This window comes from Macrotis lagotis, chromosome 5 (genome assembly GCF_037893015.1).
Source record: "Macrotis lagotis isolate mMagLag1 chromosome 5, bilby.v1.9.chrom.fasta, whole genome shotgun sequence".
In the NCBI taxonomy this organism is placed as follows: Eukaryota; Metazoa; Chordata; class Mammalia; order Peramelemorphia; family Peramelidae; genus Macrotis; species Macrotis lagotis.
In genome coordinates, this window is record NC_133662.1 from 193102126 (window position 1) to 193118331 (window position 16206).

General features: G+C 38.1%; 1 protein-coding gene across 4 annotated transcripts in view; it reads left to right on the plus strand.

Annotated features, from left to right (window-relative positions):
* Positions 1 to 16206, plus strand: part of LOC141488256 (very-long-chain enoyl-CoA reductase-like) — an 88201-nt gene that overhangs the window by 29651 nt on the left and 42344 nt on the right. For 3 of the 4 annotated variants that reach the window (XM_074188202.1, XM_074188200.1, XM_074188201.1), the window contains exons 2-3: positions 15327 to 15377; positions 16122 to 16173. In XM_074188202.1, the coding sequence (XP_074044303.1) occupies positions 15327 to 15377; positions 16122 to 16173 (103 nt within the window). Of the gene's footprint in view, positions 1 to 4055; positions 13562 to 15326; positions 15378 to 16121; positions 16174 to 16206 lie in introns of those variants that run through there. The other variant, XM_074188203.1, reaches the window with a different exon arrangement.

A 16206-nucleotide genomic window follows, 5' to 3' on the forward strand; every position in this document is an offset into this window, starting at 1 on the left:
TTTAAAGTTATAAAAATATACTATTCAATCAATTAATAGCATTTATTTATTTATTTTTAAGCTTTCTTTTTAAAAATTTTATATTTATTTAAGGCAATGGGGTTAAGTGACTTGCCCAAGGTCACACAGCTAGGCAATTATTATGTGTCTGAGGCTGGATTTGAACTCAGGTCCTCCTGCCTCAAGGGCCAGTACTCTATTCACTGTGCCACCTAGCTGTCCCAATTAATAGCATTTATTAATCACTAACTATGTGCCAGATGGGGCTCAGAATACATCAAAACTAACTTTTGTTGGGCATCTGTATACATTCAGTGATAAAAGAGTGTGATGACACCTCTCAGTCTGGCCAATATGACCAGAAAGGACAATGATCAATTTTGGAAGGGATGTGGGAAATCTGGGGTACCAATACATTGTTGGTGTAGCTGTGAACTCATTCAACCTTTGTGGAGGCCAATTTGGAATTATGCCCAAAGGGCAACAAAAATGTGCATACCCTTTGATCCAGCAATACCACTATTGGGTCTATACCCTGAAGAGATGATGAAAAAAGGTAAAAACATCACTTATACAAAAATATTCATAGCAACTCTGTGGTGGCAAAGAATTGGAAATTAAGTGAATGTCTATCAATTGGGGAAATGGCGTAACAAACTGTGGTATATGTATGTGATGGAAAACTAATGTTCTATTAGAAACCAGGAGGGATAGGAATTAGGGAAGCCTGGAAGGATTTTCATGAACTGATGCTAAGTGAGATGGGCAGAATCAGATAATCATATACCCTAACAGCAACATGGGGGGTGATGATCTTGCTCATACCAACAGAGCATCAATCAGGTGCAATTTGGGGGTATCTGCAATGGAGAATACCATCTATCCAGAGGAAGAATTGTGGAGTTTGAACAAAGACCAAAGACTATTATCTTTAATTAAAAAAAAAAACTCACATTATCTTATTATATAATTTTGTTATCTTTTATACTTTATTTCTTTTTCCTTAAGGATATGATTTCTCTCTCATCACATTCAACTTAGATCAGTGTATACCATAGAAACAATGTAAACACTAACAGACTGCCTTCTGTGGGGGGTGGGGGGGAGGGAAGCGAGATTAAGGGAAAAATTGTAAAATTCAAAATAAATAAATACATTAAAAAAAAGAGTGTGATGAGGAGGATTGTTCAGTTACTCTTTTTCACCCTTTCCTCTCTACTCTTAAACTTACTGAGGACAATTAGTGTTGGGCTTTTAAAAAAATCTGTTTTGCCAATATGATTACTCCTTCATTTTTTAAAAAATTTATTTAAGGCAATGGGGTTAAGAGACTTGCCCAAGGTCACACAATTAGGAAATTTTTTTGTTTATAAAAGAAAGGTTTTATTTATTTTGAATTTTACAATTTCCCCCTTAATCTTGCTTCTCTCCTCCCCCCCTCCCCAAATTAGGCATGTCTGAGGCCAAATTTGAACTTGGGTACTCCTGACTCCAGGGCCAGTGCTCTATCCACTGCACCACCTAGCTGTCTCCTACTCCTTCATTTCTAATATAGACTTCTGATATAGGGAATCTTGGCTATTTCTAAAGTAGAGTTAAGGAGAAAAATCAAGAAATAACAACCTCCCATACTAATAGTTCCAATTGAAAACTGCTGAAAATATTAGTCTACTAACAGAAGTAACCTTTCTAATATTCTCACCCTCTCTATTTGATACATCCAGATTTCACCTTGAAGACTTCCTGATAGAAACCACTTGACTGAACTGTCTCCATCAAAAGGAGGGCCTAATAGAGGAAAGTTGGTATTGTTCCTAGAGTTAGGAAGCTGAACCTTGACTTAGGAAGACCTGAGTTCATGTAAATTATTATTATTATTATTGTTATTATTACAGCTTTCATTTTCTCCCTCAGGGCAAAGGTAGAAAGGGTTATGTGAACATTTTCATGTGGTGATGTAGAAGTAGATATTGTTTCACCTCAGTGAAAAGAATCAAGATCATCTTCCCTTCCTTCTTCTTCCCTCCTCATCATCTCACATCATTCAGATAGCTTTTACTACCATCTCCTCTGCTCCAGTCTGTTGTAAAGAGTTGGGCATCCTCCTTGCTAAAGCTGACTTCTCTCTGTGCACCCTTGATGCAATCTGCTCCTCACTTCTTCAGAAAAATGCTCTGACTCTCCTGCCCGCTCTCCAATCTTCAATATCCACCTTAGTCCTCCACCTACTGGATCTTTCTCTGATTCCTACAAACAAACATGCCTCTCCCAGCCTCAAAAAAAAAAAAAAACAAACAAACAACTCTCTGGTCTGACACGCAAAGGGATCTTGAGACCCATTTTCCTTATCTGGAAATTGGAAATAGTTGCACTTACCAGACAGGGTTGTGGTGAAAAGCAGTTGTCTATGTTAAAACCCTACATAAATGCTAGCTATTATTATTGGCCTAGGGATAAAATTTGTCATTTCATTGGCCTAGGGAACTCTCAGATAAGGAAATACCCTCCACCAATGCAGATGCTTCAATGCTCTTTTAGAAAGCATCCTAGAGCACTGACAGATCAAGTGATTTGCACTGGGTCCCATCATCAGCATGTGTGAGAGGCCATACTTGAACCTGGGGTTTCCTGCCCCAGAGGCCAACTTATAGGCTAAGCTTCTCCTCCTATAATATTTATATGACTTTTAGTATGAATAGTAAAAGTAATCTTGAGGCTGAAGGTAGCTCAATCACCCATCACTTGACCTGATTCAAAAGGAAAAGACAAATAGGAGTCACATGAGGATTTAATGAATTCATTTTAGCTTAGTAATGGCAAAGCTCCCAAGATTAGAGAATGACTTAAATTTGTTAATTAGGAGCTTATTGATCTATGAAGTCCATGCCGGCTTGGCAACCTGAACAGCAAAGTTCCATCTGCTCTTGCTAATTGCACTGAAAAGTTTTTGCTGGTGACATTTCCTCTCTTCTTTTTATTTTACCCTTGGTTTTATGGCAAATTGGGAAGCAGCAGTCAATGAAAGCATGGTGGAAAAGATAAAGTGGTAAATAGTCAGGAGTCAGCTGGAAAATCACACAGTTCCCTTTGGAATATACCCATAAACATCCCCTGGAGGGGATGAAAGGAGCAGCCCAGGTTCTGATCACTACTGAGGAAACAAATAAAAGCAAACTTTTGTAAGATAAAAAATTCACTTGATGGTGATTTTCTTTATGATTAAGCAAAAAGGTGATAGATACAAGCACAACAAATCCAAGAGTTACTGCCTTAGTTATTTATCTCTTCTCTTCTTCCCTTTTCTCTACTTTCCTCCCTTTCCTTCCCTTTCTTTTCCTTCTCCTTTCTCCCTCCCCCTTTCCTCTTCCCATGCCCAACCCCTTTCTCTTTCTTTTCCCTTCCTCTTCCCCTCCCCCTTCCCCTCCTTCTCCCTTCTCTATCTTTTTGTTTTCCTTTTTTTTTTTTTGGTGGGGGAAAAGAGGGAAGAGGATCTATGAGCTCTGACAGGAGGGCCACATGGCAGAATAAAAAGAGCACTGACTAGAGGCAAAGGATCTTGGCTCAAATCCTACCTCTGTTATTCCCTATGAGACCAGAGACAACTCACTGGACTGCATCAATAAAATAAGAGGGCGAGGCCAAATGGTCTCTGATGTTCTTTTTAACCCTATTTTTTATCATCCAGTGAACTTTGGGGATCTGTGCCCTGGTTCTACTTTTACCAGGATAGATAAACTGGACCAAGACTTGCTGATGAATGAGAGCAGGGCAACCTGGGAGGTTTCTAAAAGCTGAGTGAGGATATTCTAAATGCCCTTCATTGCTCAAGTCAATGTCCTTGAGTGGGGAACTCTGAGCTAGATATGGGGTCAGGCAGCAGTTTTGCTACCTTCCCTCACTCCTTATTTTGAGAATAGCTTAGGTTTCCAGAAAACAAAAAGGAAGAATGGCTGTTTTCCAAAGCTAAATAAACATCCCTATGCTGAAGGATTGGCATATATTTTTGTTTTATATATATATATAATATATATATATATGTGTGTATATATACACACATATATGGATATACCCATAAACATGCATGTATACACATATGCATACATGCCTGTAATGATATTGGTTTTACAAAATATAGCATTGGTTTTAGAAATATATTTACATATGTGAATATATTTCATATTTATACACATTAAAAATAAATAAAAATATATATTTACAAAACCAATTTACATTAGTCTGTCCCCAACAGGATCAATGTATGACAGAATCAAACCTCATAATCCATTGAGTCTACCCCATTCCCTCTACAACAGGCGTTCTTAATCTTTTTTGCATCATAGAGCCCTATGGCAGTCTGATAATCTAAGGATCCTTCTCAGAAGGATGTTTTAGATTACATGTAAGAGAAATGTATGTATGTGTGTGTATGTCTTTGGGTCTCTGTGTGTCTGAATGCTCTTGTAGATTATGTGTAACCACATGAGTCCATCTAAATGTGACTGGAAGATAGTAGTATGCTAGGATATTGTTTATTAGCTCTCTGAAAAAAAATGTGCAAGGAGAGCTCATCAGGATTGGAAAAATACCCTCCCAATTGCTAGAGCCCTTAAGGAGACCCAATAGCCATGCTCTGAGGGTTCAGCAGTGTGAGATGGAAGTTCATGGCAAAATTTGCTTGCCCAGGGAAGTTCATCATTATTGTACTTATATTCACGAAAACACGCTCTCTTGGGTTCTTCATAATGAACAACGCTCTCACTTTCCCAATCACTAACACGGAGTGAAGCAGTGCTCGCCCCCACCCTTTTTAGCCTGATGTTTTCAGTGATGTCAGATATTTTCAGTGAGGATGAAAGCAGCTATTGTCCTGATAGTAAATTTTTTTAACTTGTAAAGGAAACCAATTGTCCTCACTTTAGTGGAGGGATACTTGGTGTGTGACTTTTTGTTCACAAATGACTGCACACCCAATGCAGCACTGAGATTGAGATGCAATAGAATATGGATCAATTGTCTGCCACTTGGGCTAATTTTGGCCTAACTTTAACAATGAGAAAATAGATATTCTCCACCATTCCATCCCTATGTGAAGTCACTGATTACAACAAAGGGAGAAATTTTGAATATTGTAGTTAAATTTACTTTCCAAAGATGTTCACATAGATAATGAGGTTGATGCCTACATTTCCAGAGCTAGCTTAGTGATTGTGAGACTCTGAAGGAAAGTTTGGGAGAGAAGAGGTATTGGCTGCCTACCAGACTGAAGGACTACAGAACCATTGTGCTGACCTCAACTGTTGTATGTCTGTGAAACCTGGACAGTCAGCATCATGCCAGGAAACTGAATCGCTTCCATTTGAATTGTCTTAAGAAGATTCTGAAGATCACCCCGCAAGTTAAAGTACCAGATCCTGAGGTCCTTTTTTGAGCTGAACTGCCAAGCATTTAAACTCTACTGTAGAGAGCACAACTCTGTGGACTGGCCATATTGCTAGAATGTCAATTCTACATTTGCCTAAATTTTAAGGAGAAAATACACAAGGTAATAGCTCACACAGAGGTCAGAAGAGGCAATACAAGGACATTCTCAAGATCCCTCTGAGAGAGACACTGCACAGGATGGCCCAGCACAGTACGCCTTCATCAAAGAAGATGTGCTCTGTGAGCAAAACAGAATTGTAGTGGTTCAACATAAGGATGTGCAAATTTAACGGCATGCCTACTCCAAAAATTCATTTGGACTATAGCAGAGCTTTCCTAGTTCATATTGTCTTGTTGGCCATTGTGAGACAATAACTTAACTCCTAACATAGTGACGTCACTTTGGTCCTCTTTGAGAGCAAGGGACAACTACCAACCAAATGTCTTTCCCTCTAAGGTTGCTTTGTATTTATTTAGCAGGTACTAATTTAGTTATCTTCCTCCAAAAGAACACATACTACCTGAGGGTAGGGATTGTTTTTGCTTTTGTTTCTCCATGAAAGTTTCTGGCACCTTGTAGGCAAGGCACTCAATAAATGCTTGTTTGATTCCACCCAAGGCTAAAGTCAAAGAAACAACCCAGCGTGTAGGGTAGATCCCTCCCCACCCCTTCCCTAGCTGATTTTTGCACAGTCATGGTTTCATCAACTTGGAAATTGAGAACTATCCCTGCTTCATTTTATAGATGATCAAACTGAACTCTACAGGAGTTAAATGACTTATTCAAGGTCATATGGGTAATAAGCATGAGATCAGGGATTTGAACCCAGGATGTCTGACTCCACAGCCAGTGTTTTTTCCACTGTGCCACCCCACTTTCCACTTTGTTCACCAACAAAATACTGAAGGGAGAGCATCACTCCTGCAAAGCCTTTTCTCCATTCTATCTGTTCTTTTATAATTCTCGATATGACTGAGACAATAAGAACCTGGAGCTCTCACAAGCCCAGTGCCAAAAAATGACTAGAGGAAAAAAAGACAGATCAGTTGGTTCTTTGATGCTCCTGTTCAGAGAAGATAATTTGCTATCAGGAACCTTTACTGAAAATACAGATCAGAGTGTTCTTGGCTGAATGTGTGGCTAATGTCCTGTGTCCAGCTGAGAGATGACTCCCAACCTCTTGCATGCTTGGAGAGCATCCTGTTCCTATCAGAGGAACAGGTCCTAGAGGAAATGACTTTATATTTTAATCTATCTTATAGGGACACAGGTTTTTAAAACCAATGGGAAGAAGAGAATTTGAAGATTGAATTAATGTGCTAGCTATGTTGGTGTCTTTGGTACTAGTCTTTTGTTAGGAGCAAGGCCTAGATTGAATTTCAAGAAAGTTAAGGCCTCATTAAACAGAGGAAGAATCTGCAGCAATACCAAACAGCTTATCTTTTCTTTAAGAAAGTTTAATTGATATCTTTTATTTTTATTTTACCTTCATTTCTTAATTCTCTCTCTCTCTGTCTCTGTCTCTCTCTCTTTCTCTCTCATTTGCTATAAGTCTTTGTTTATAAAACAGATTTTTTTTAAATGGGGAAATCAATTCAATAAAATTAAGAAATACATTGATTAAGAAAATTCTCAGTTCATGTCTCTCTTCTGTCACTTCTGCTATCATTAGCCCTTTCTCCCTTCCCATGACCTCCTCCTTCTACAAAGATGTGGGCAAGATACATTTTCATCCCTTCTTGTGGGTCAACCTTGGCCATTCTAAATGCACAGCATTTTTTAAAGTTGTTTTTTTCATTTATATGGTTGTAGTCATTATGTAGGTTGTTTCTCTGGCCTTGCTTACTTCACTGTGCATCAGTTCCTATAAGCCTTTCCCAAAATTCTTCCTATTTACCATTCTTACAGCACAGTAACATTCCATTACATTCATGAACCAGTTTTGCCATTCACATAATCTTTGGGCATTAACTTTGTTTCCAGTTATTTGCTGCTATAAAAATCCACAAGCAGCTTTTCTTGAACTTACCCCTTCTTACTTTCTCACTAGTTTTTCCCTTGTAAAGACAGTTGGGGTTAAGTGACTTATCCAGGGTCATGCAGCTAATGAGTATTTTTGACGGAGTTTGAACTCCTGATTCAGTGTTCTAACCTTATGCCACCCAGTTGCCTCTCCCCACTAGTTTCTTTTTTTTTTTTTGCAAGGCAAATGGGGTTAAGTGGCTTGCCCAAAGCCACACAGCTAGGTGATTATTAAGTGTCTGAGGTCAGATTTGAACTCAGGTACTCCTGATTCCAGGGTGCTCTATCTGTTGTACCACCTAGCCACCCATAGTTTCTTTTTATTATTAAAATTTTATTTTATTTTTCCAATTACTTGCAATTTCAACATTCATTCATTTGTAAATTTATGACCATCTGACAAGAGCAGACTTTGCTACTTGAGCAGTATCAGATGGGAAGAGAACCACCTTATCTTGTTCTGGCTTGAAATCAAGGGCCTAGGTTAATACAAAATAGAATAAATGAAAAAAGGGACATTCAGGACACAGGAGGGAAGGAAGCAATGCACTGTAAATAAATCACCTCATTCTCAAAGTCTACTCTTCTCAAAATGTGTTGTCTGCTATTTTTAGTTAGTTGATACCACATAATGAAGGATAAAACCAAAATTAACTTAGAGTCAGGTTGTATGAACCACAATTAATATGACAAATGAAAACAATCTGGGGTAATGATGCAGTCACTGTCATGTAACCTAACAGATGAGTTGAGGATAAACATCCTATTAGCGATGCCAAAGGGGTGCTCCATATGACAGTAAGACAATGAGAACAAATGAGGAAAGCCAGGAATGACTTCATTCCTCTTTTCCTCCCACCTATGGAAGCTATGCTGCTGTTTGCCCCTCAAAATTAAGAAATAGCCCTTTATATTTCCCAAGCAATACTGTTTTACAAATTTAATACTAAATCCCCACACCATGTTGTATCTCACTTTCTTATTAAAAGGAACTTATCTCTGCTCTTGAGATCAGAGATTTAGAACTAGAGAGCACCCTCAGAGGGCACCTACTCCAATCCCCTCATTTTAATGATGAAAGTCAAGAAGTTTAATGAACTATCCAAGATCCCCACAGGTAGTGAGTAGCCCCTAGCCCCTTTTTTACTGCAGCCTGAGTCCAACTCACTTTGATGTGACACCAGTAATTAGACTTTGTAGATAATAGGTGAGTGAGTGCTCATCTTCATTGGATCTTCTGAAAGAAAAATGGTGACTGTAGATGTACTGCTAGGCCTGAGCAAAACTGTTAAAAGGAAGATACTTTTTTTGTCTCCCAAAGCTCTCCTTTCTATGACCTCAGGATAGCTTTCCCTAGAGATAATACAGAAGAAATAGCATATGTAATGTGTTTTGAAGACCTTAGAATGCTGTAGAAATGTAAGCTATTAGCTATTCTTATCCCCTTCATCTAGCATCCTTGAGTTTATAGAATCATAGATCCTCTAATACCATATAAATCTTAGTAGCTAACAAGGGATCTTAGAGGAAACATCTCTTAATTTCCTGCAATTAAAATCTATTTTCAAGAGACTATTCCTGTGCTTTCATTGGGATAGGGATCTCCCTGGTGAAGAAATTTCTATTACCAGAGGAAGTCAACTCTTTCTCTCCAATTTAGAGTGTTGCTTTCAGCAGTGAAAAATCAAGAGACATTCCAAGGGTCAAATAGCTAGTGTGTATCAGATTTTCCTGGTTCTGGAGCTGGCTCTTGATCCACCACCATAATGCCCTTCAAGGATTCTCAGGAAAGGATCTGATAACCACATATAGAGTTAAAGCTTCAAGGTAAATCTTATTCTTCAAAAGGTTAGGGCTCTTCACCTGATTCCAACCAATGAAGAGGAAATGATTGCTGAAGTAGAAACAATTGGAACCCAAAAAGGAAGTATTCCTTACATCTTAGATCTTAGGCAGATGAGAAGAGAAAAGCAAGACATATTTAAAATGAATTCTAGTTTTAGGAAAGGCAGATTTCAAAACTTCAGAGAAACTCTAGCGTTAAAATCCCTTTTTTTATATTTTATATTTTTTCCAACTATATGTTGTGAAAACCTTTCAAGCATTCATTCACCTGCATATTAATAAATTACACATTTTTCCACCACCTTGCCTTTCCACCACCCACCCTCAGTGGCTAACAGTCCAGTAAGAGTTGTACATATATATACCCATGTTCAGCATGCCCACATATTAGTCATTTTGTGGGTAAGGAATTAGGACCAAGGGGGAAGAAAAGGAAGCCATGGGATAAGAAGGAAAAACAGAAGTCTTTTTAAAAATGAACATAGTAGCCATTCAGATTCTGTGGGGTTTTTTGGTTGTTGTTTTGCTCTGAATGTGGAAAGCATTGTCCATAAAAGATCTAGATCTTTGATCTGCTGAGAAGTGCAGCATCTATCATAGTTGATCAGTCCACAGCGTTGACAACAACTATTCTAATGAGGAAGATTTCTTGTTCAAAGAGATCTATGTGATCACACAGGAAATTCATTGTCCAACTTAGATATTTAAAAAAGCACATAGAGGAGAGAGGGAAAAAATGTAGATAATGGTGGGGGAAAAAACAAAAGGATGAGTCTTTAGAAAAATTACATTAAAACAACTGATGTTAATAGAAGTCGCAACAAAAGTTATTTAAAGTCATACTGAAAACAGAAAAGAACCCCAATTGACAAATGGTCAAAGGATATGCAAAGGCAATTTACAGCTGAGGAAACTAAAGCGATCCATAGTCATATGAAAAATTGCTCTAAATCATTACTTATTATAGAAATGCAAATTAAAGAATCTCTGAGATACCACCTCACACCTCTCAGACTGGTCAATATGACCAGAAAGGACAATGATCAATGTTGGAAGGAATGTGGGAAATCTGGGACACTAATACATTGTTGGTGGAGCTGTGAACTCATCCAATCTTTCTGGAGAGCAATTTGGAATTATGCCCAAAGGGCAACAAAAATGTGCATACCCTTTGATCCAGCAATACCACTGTTGGGTCTATACCCTGAGAGATTATGAAAAAGAGTAAAAACATCACTTGTGCAAAAATATTCATAGCAGCCCTGTTTGTGGTGGCAAAGAATTGAAAATTAAGTAAATGTCCTTCAATTGGGAAATGGCTTAACAAACTGTGGTATATGTATGTCATGGAACACTGTTGTTCTATTAGAAACCAAGAGGGATGAGAATTCAGGGAAGCCTGGAAGGATTTGCATGAACTGATACTGAGCAAGATGAGCAGAACCAGAAAAACACTGTATATATTCTAACAGCAACATGAGGGTGATGATAAACCTTGATGGACTTGCTCATTCCTTCAATGCAACAATCAAGGACAATTTTGGGGTATCTGCAATGGAGAATATCAGCTGTATCCAGAGAAATAATTGTGGAGTTTGAACAAAGACCAAAGACTATTACCTTCAATTTAGAAAAAAAAAACCTCGTTATCTTAGTATGTAATTTTGTTATTTCTTATACTTCATTTTTCTTCCTTAAGGATATGATTTCTCTGTCATCACATTCAACTGAGACCAATGTATACCATGGAAACAATGTAAAGACTAACAGAACATCTTCTGTGGGGGTGGGTAGGGAAGCAAGAATAGGGGAAAAATGATAAAACTCAAATAAAATCTTTTTTTTAAAAAAAAAGAAGACAGGAAAGAGGTGAATAAGTTAGGACCACTTCTTGTAGTAGATGGGTTAATGGAGAGAATGCAAAAATATTCAACTCATAAGTTTTTGTTTTCTTTATAATGAATGATCTGAACACTGGGAAGGTTAGAACAAAAATGTCTAAAAATAAATTAGAACCCAAGATAAGTGAATAAATAGTAAATGTGCATTTCAGCAATGTTTTTAAAGTCATTAGACCCAGGAAGTAATAATGGTAGTGAAAGTAATAATTATTATTATTTCAACAATGAATTCAAGTCACTAGGCTCAGATAAGTTGCATTCCAAAGGCCTGAAAAACTTAGTAGATGTGACCACTAAGCTATTATCAATGACCTTTAAAAAACATGAAGAATGAAGCAAGTGCTGCAGAACTAGACAAATATTGTCCTGACTTTGAAAATATCAAAGAGGGCTGGTGCCTTCACCTTGTAACCAGTGAATTTGACTTTGGTTTCTTGTGAAAATCTGAAAATAAAAGGGATTGCATTATGAACGTGTAGAAAGGAAGCAGTGATTGCTGGGGACAGGTTTGGCTTCTTCCAAGGACAGATCATGGTCCTGCCAGAATAACCCTATTTCCTTTATGGATTGTCATTAGAAGGATACATCAGGACGATGCTGCAGACAGAATATGTGGATTTCAGCCAGGCATTTGTTCTAGTCTCTCATGATAGCCTCGTGGACTAGCTGGGGAGATACGGGCTAGATTGTAGTAGAGATAGTTGGATTCAGAAATGATTAAATTCATGGACCTCAAAAACATTGATTCGGATAATCAGTGTCGGACTGGAGGGAAGTCTCCCTGTACCCCAGGGATATGTCCTTGATTCTGTTCTTTTCAACATTTTTATAAATTAGAACCATGAAGGCTAAGTTGATCACATTTTCAAGTGACATAGCTGAAAGGGAGAGCTAAAATATCACATGACAGTGGAGGAGAGTACAAGGTCATCTATTTTGCACTGTTCTGCCTCATTCAAGTCTGATTCATGAACAACTCAGGACATCATGTTTGTGATATCATTGGTTTTCTCTGAATGAAGGACAAACAGCAACAACAGTTAACAGAAATAATTCCCAAAGATGAATTCATGGGGCCATCTAATAATACTGACTTTAATAGGCACAGAAGGATTCTGGTGAATGTTTTAATAAAAGAAATTAAGCATTAATGGGAAGATGTGAAGACAGGTTCTATGACTCCAGAGACATTGAGCTTTCCAAAATATTGCTCTGGGTCCTCTCCCATTAGGAACCATTAGGAAGAGGCTGGACATTCACATCTATTCATATAAGAGGTATTCCTATTGAGACATGTGATGGATTAGACCGTCTTTGGAGTAATTTTAAAAACTAAGATTCTAAAGTTACCTAAAGACAGAGACAGCATGGTATAGAGAGTGCTGGATGACCCAAGTGAAGTCCTGCCTCATACACTCATTAGTTTTCTGACCCTGGACAAGTAACTTAAGCTCTCTCCACCTTATCTTCAAAATGGGTATAGAAATAGCAACTCCAGCGTAGCATTGTTGGGGGGATCAAATGATATAAGTAAAGTGCTTTGGAAACCTTAAAGTGCTTTATAGATGCTATTATTATTACTAAACGCCATCATCACTATCTACTCATTTTACAGATGAGGAAACTGGGGTTCAGAGAGATTGAACAACCTGTCTGAAGTCATATAGGAAAGGAATAACTGAGTGGAAAATAGGACCTGGACTTTCTGAACCTCATTTCATAGTTTTTACTTCTACAGGATCATAGTAGAATATAAATAACTAAATAATAATAATAACTCTTTGGCTTAAACAAAAGGAATAAAATTCTAATTGTGGAATTTCAGGTACAAATCACCTCTCAGTAATCATATTATGAAGACTAGTACTGTCACATTCAAATAAAAACAGATCCCCATGATTCACGTATTGACAGAAAACCACAAATTTACATACTGTACAATGTGTTATTTTGTATCACTATTTTGTTCAACATTTTCCTACAATTTGATTTGGTTTCTGTACACTAGGAGTTTTGCAAACTGAGTTTGACACCTGAATAGACAGCCACTCTCCTACAACTTGTCACAACAGCCCCAGAACCAGAACATTGGCTGGTCTCCTTCTTGGGTTTTCCTTTAGGTCACCGATTAAAAGCCACAGTGATTGTGGTGCTTTGTCAGATCTCCTGTAAACAAAGGTCCAGTTCTGTGCTCCCAATAAGACTAGGTCATTTTACTGGCAGGGCTGGGGTTAATCATGAATCAAAACATGTGTCTGAGAAACTAGCAAGGACAGAGAAGGCAGAGAGGCAGCAGCTGTGAGACAACCTGAAGCGTACCAATGGTGAGAAGCAGACCGGGGGCATGGGACGCTCCTTGTAGTGCTCTCAGGTAAGTGCACAAGCTAAGCTGCTTCAACTGTTGGCTATAAAAAGATCTCTAGCAGCTTGGCTTTGCCAGAGTGACTGAGAATGTGCCTTAGAACACTGGATAGAATCTCAGAATCTGGAAGCATGTGAAGAGGGTGGCTGAGGACTATTTGTTCTTAGCGGGATTCATATTGCCTCAGAATATACAATGTAATTCAGTTCAGTCCAACCCAATTCAATGAATATCTATTGAATAGGATTTACTATATACGGCACTGTGTGTCTTGAAAATACAGGGACAACCAGAACTGGAGACCCTGCCATATGAAGATAGGAGAGGCATAGAGGCATAGAGAAAAGAATGATGAATTTGGAGGCATGGGACCTGAATTCAAATCCTAACCTTTTTTTCCTTCCTTGCCTTTGTGACCTGAGCAAAACCTTTAACTTCTCCTGGCTTCAGTTTTCTCATCTGAAAAATTACATTTGATGGCCTCTGAGATTGCTTTTATCTTTAAATCAGTCACACCATGAAATATCAGTCTCCATTCTTAAGGAAGAAAAATATTGGTCTCCGAGTCTAGAGATCTGGGGTCCAATTTCGGTTGTGAAATCTAGGAATTGTGTGGTCCTACACAAGTCATCTAACTTCTCTAAATCTCATTTTCCTCATTTACAAAAAAATGGGGATGATATTTGCTCTGTCTTCTAGAATTGCGATGGAGGGGAAAGTGCTTTATAAACCTTAATGCCTAGAAATACCTCCAATCAATCCACAAGCATTTAAGAGGCTATCCTGTATTTACTTAATGGACAAATGTCCATAGCAGAACACTAGGGAAGGCACTGATGGCTGGAAGGATCAAAAAAGTTCTCATTTAGAACCAATGTTTGAGTTGTCTTGAAAGAGTCTTGTGAGTCTAAGAAATATTAATTGAGGAGGGAATGCATTCCAGCCATGGAGGACGACAGCCAATACAAAGATACAGCAGATGGGAAATAGATCACCTTATGCTTTGTATGAGGAATAGGAAGAAGGTCAATTTGACTAAATTGAGTGCCAGAAGGGAAGTCTCTATGTAGATTGGGGCTGACCTGTTTGACTTTTGTCTCCACCTAATCTCCAGCACCTAGGACAGGATCTGGCACTTAAAATAGGTGCTTTTTGAATTTTGAAGGACTTTCAATGCCCAACAGAAGAGTAACTCATTTTTGCAAGGTCCTTCATTTTCTAGAGAAAGCAGAACTTGAAAAATGAGTAAACTATGGGTAAGCAGAAAAGAGAAGAGAGAAGAGAGGTCATTCCAAGGACTTTGAGCTATAGACAATTTTAAAAAGTAAATTTGGTATATAAAACCTACATTGGGAGTCTGTGGGTAGGGAGTGGATTGATATGCATGAGATTTGAATGACTTTCTAGGGACTCATTAGACACCGCTAAATAAACAAAATTGAGGTCCATATGTGATATGGAAGACTATAGAGGAAATAGCAAATTTTTGCTATGGTTTTTTTTTTTACTCTTGTGGGCATGTGTATACACACACACACACACACACACACACACACACATAGAAGCTATGAGAAACCAGATGATGATTTTTGTCTTGCCAGGTGGCATTCCATATCACCTTACATGACTTTTTATTTATGAATATTCCACCTGAAAGCATATATGGGAGAATCCCTAAGCCGAGTTTTCATATGTATGATAATTTGAGAGAATGAGATAATTAGCAAGGTACTGAGAATAAGTGAATTCTTTATGTTTTCTCTCTCCCTCACAGGTGGAAATCCTTGACTACAAGACAAAGAAACAACTATGCTTTCTGGATAAGGTAAATCCAATGAATCCTTGAAAATGTCACTTCATCAAAACTGTGACTAAGAATTCTGGGTCCTGAGGAAAATTCAGGTGGGGGGCAGGCATGCATAGATAGTATGTGTAGATTTTGGCTAAACATTTGTTTCAGTCTTTCATGATAGACTCATGGATTAGCTGAAGAGGTACAGGCAAGTCCCCTAATTCTGGAAAAGGGATAGTAAGGGAAAGGCTGGTGGACCAGCAGGAGAGAAGCTGGATCCCTGTGGTTCTAGGAGGATCCCTGCAGGGAAGAAAAATATTTCTCCAGATTATTGGTGTTTGGTATTTTATAGTTCTTTAAAAAGCTTTATTTCCTATAACACCTACCATTCAAAGATACAGAATGGGTTTCATAGTGACAATTTATTCACCTAATCTCAGCCAAGAACTCTACCCCTATTATGGAGGTGTTATTTGCAATAGATGCAAAAAAGTCTTTTAACCTTCCTGGTCCAGGCACATCTTTGCCTCTAGATTAAATCCTTCCACTTACTCATGGCTTACCTGGGCCAACTCCATATCTTAGTGAATTTGAATCACTTGATTCATTTGAACTCTAGGAGAGGAAATCCATCCTTGTCCATTACCAATCTTGGGAAATATTCAACTCTCCAGATTTGCCATGTTGTAGGAAGTTGAATAATCTTCTGTCTATGTATGTCCTAATTATATGCATCTCTTTGCTCATTTGCTAATTGCAAATACTTCTGCTACCTAGGTTGAACCACATGCTTCAATTAATGACATCAGATTGATGTTCCATAAATTTTGTAAGTAGTGTGTATGTTTTCTAAAGTATGCTA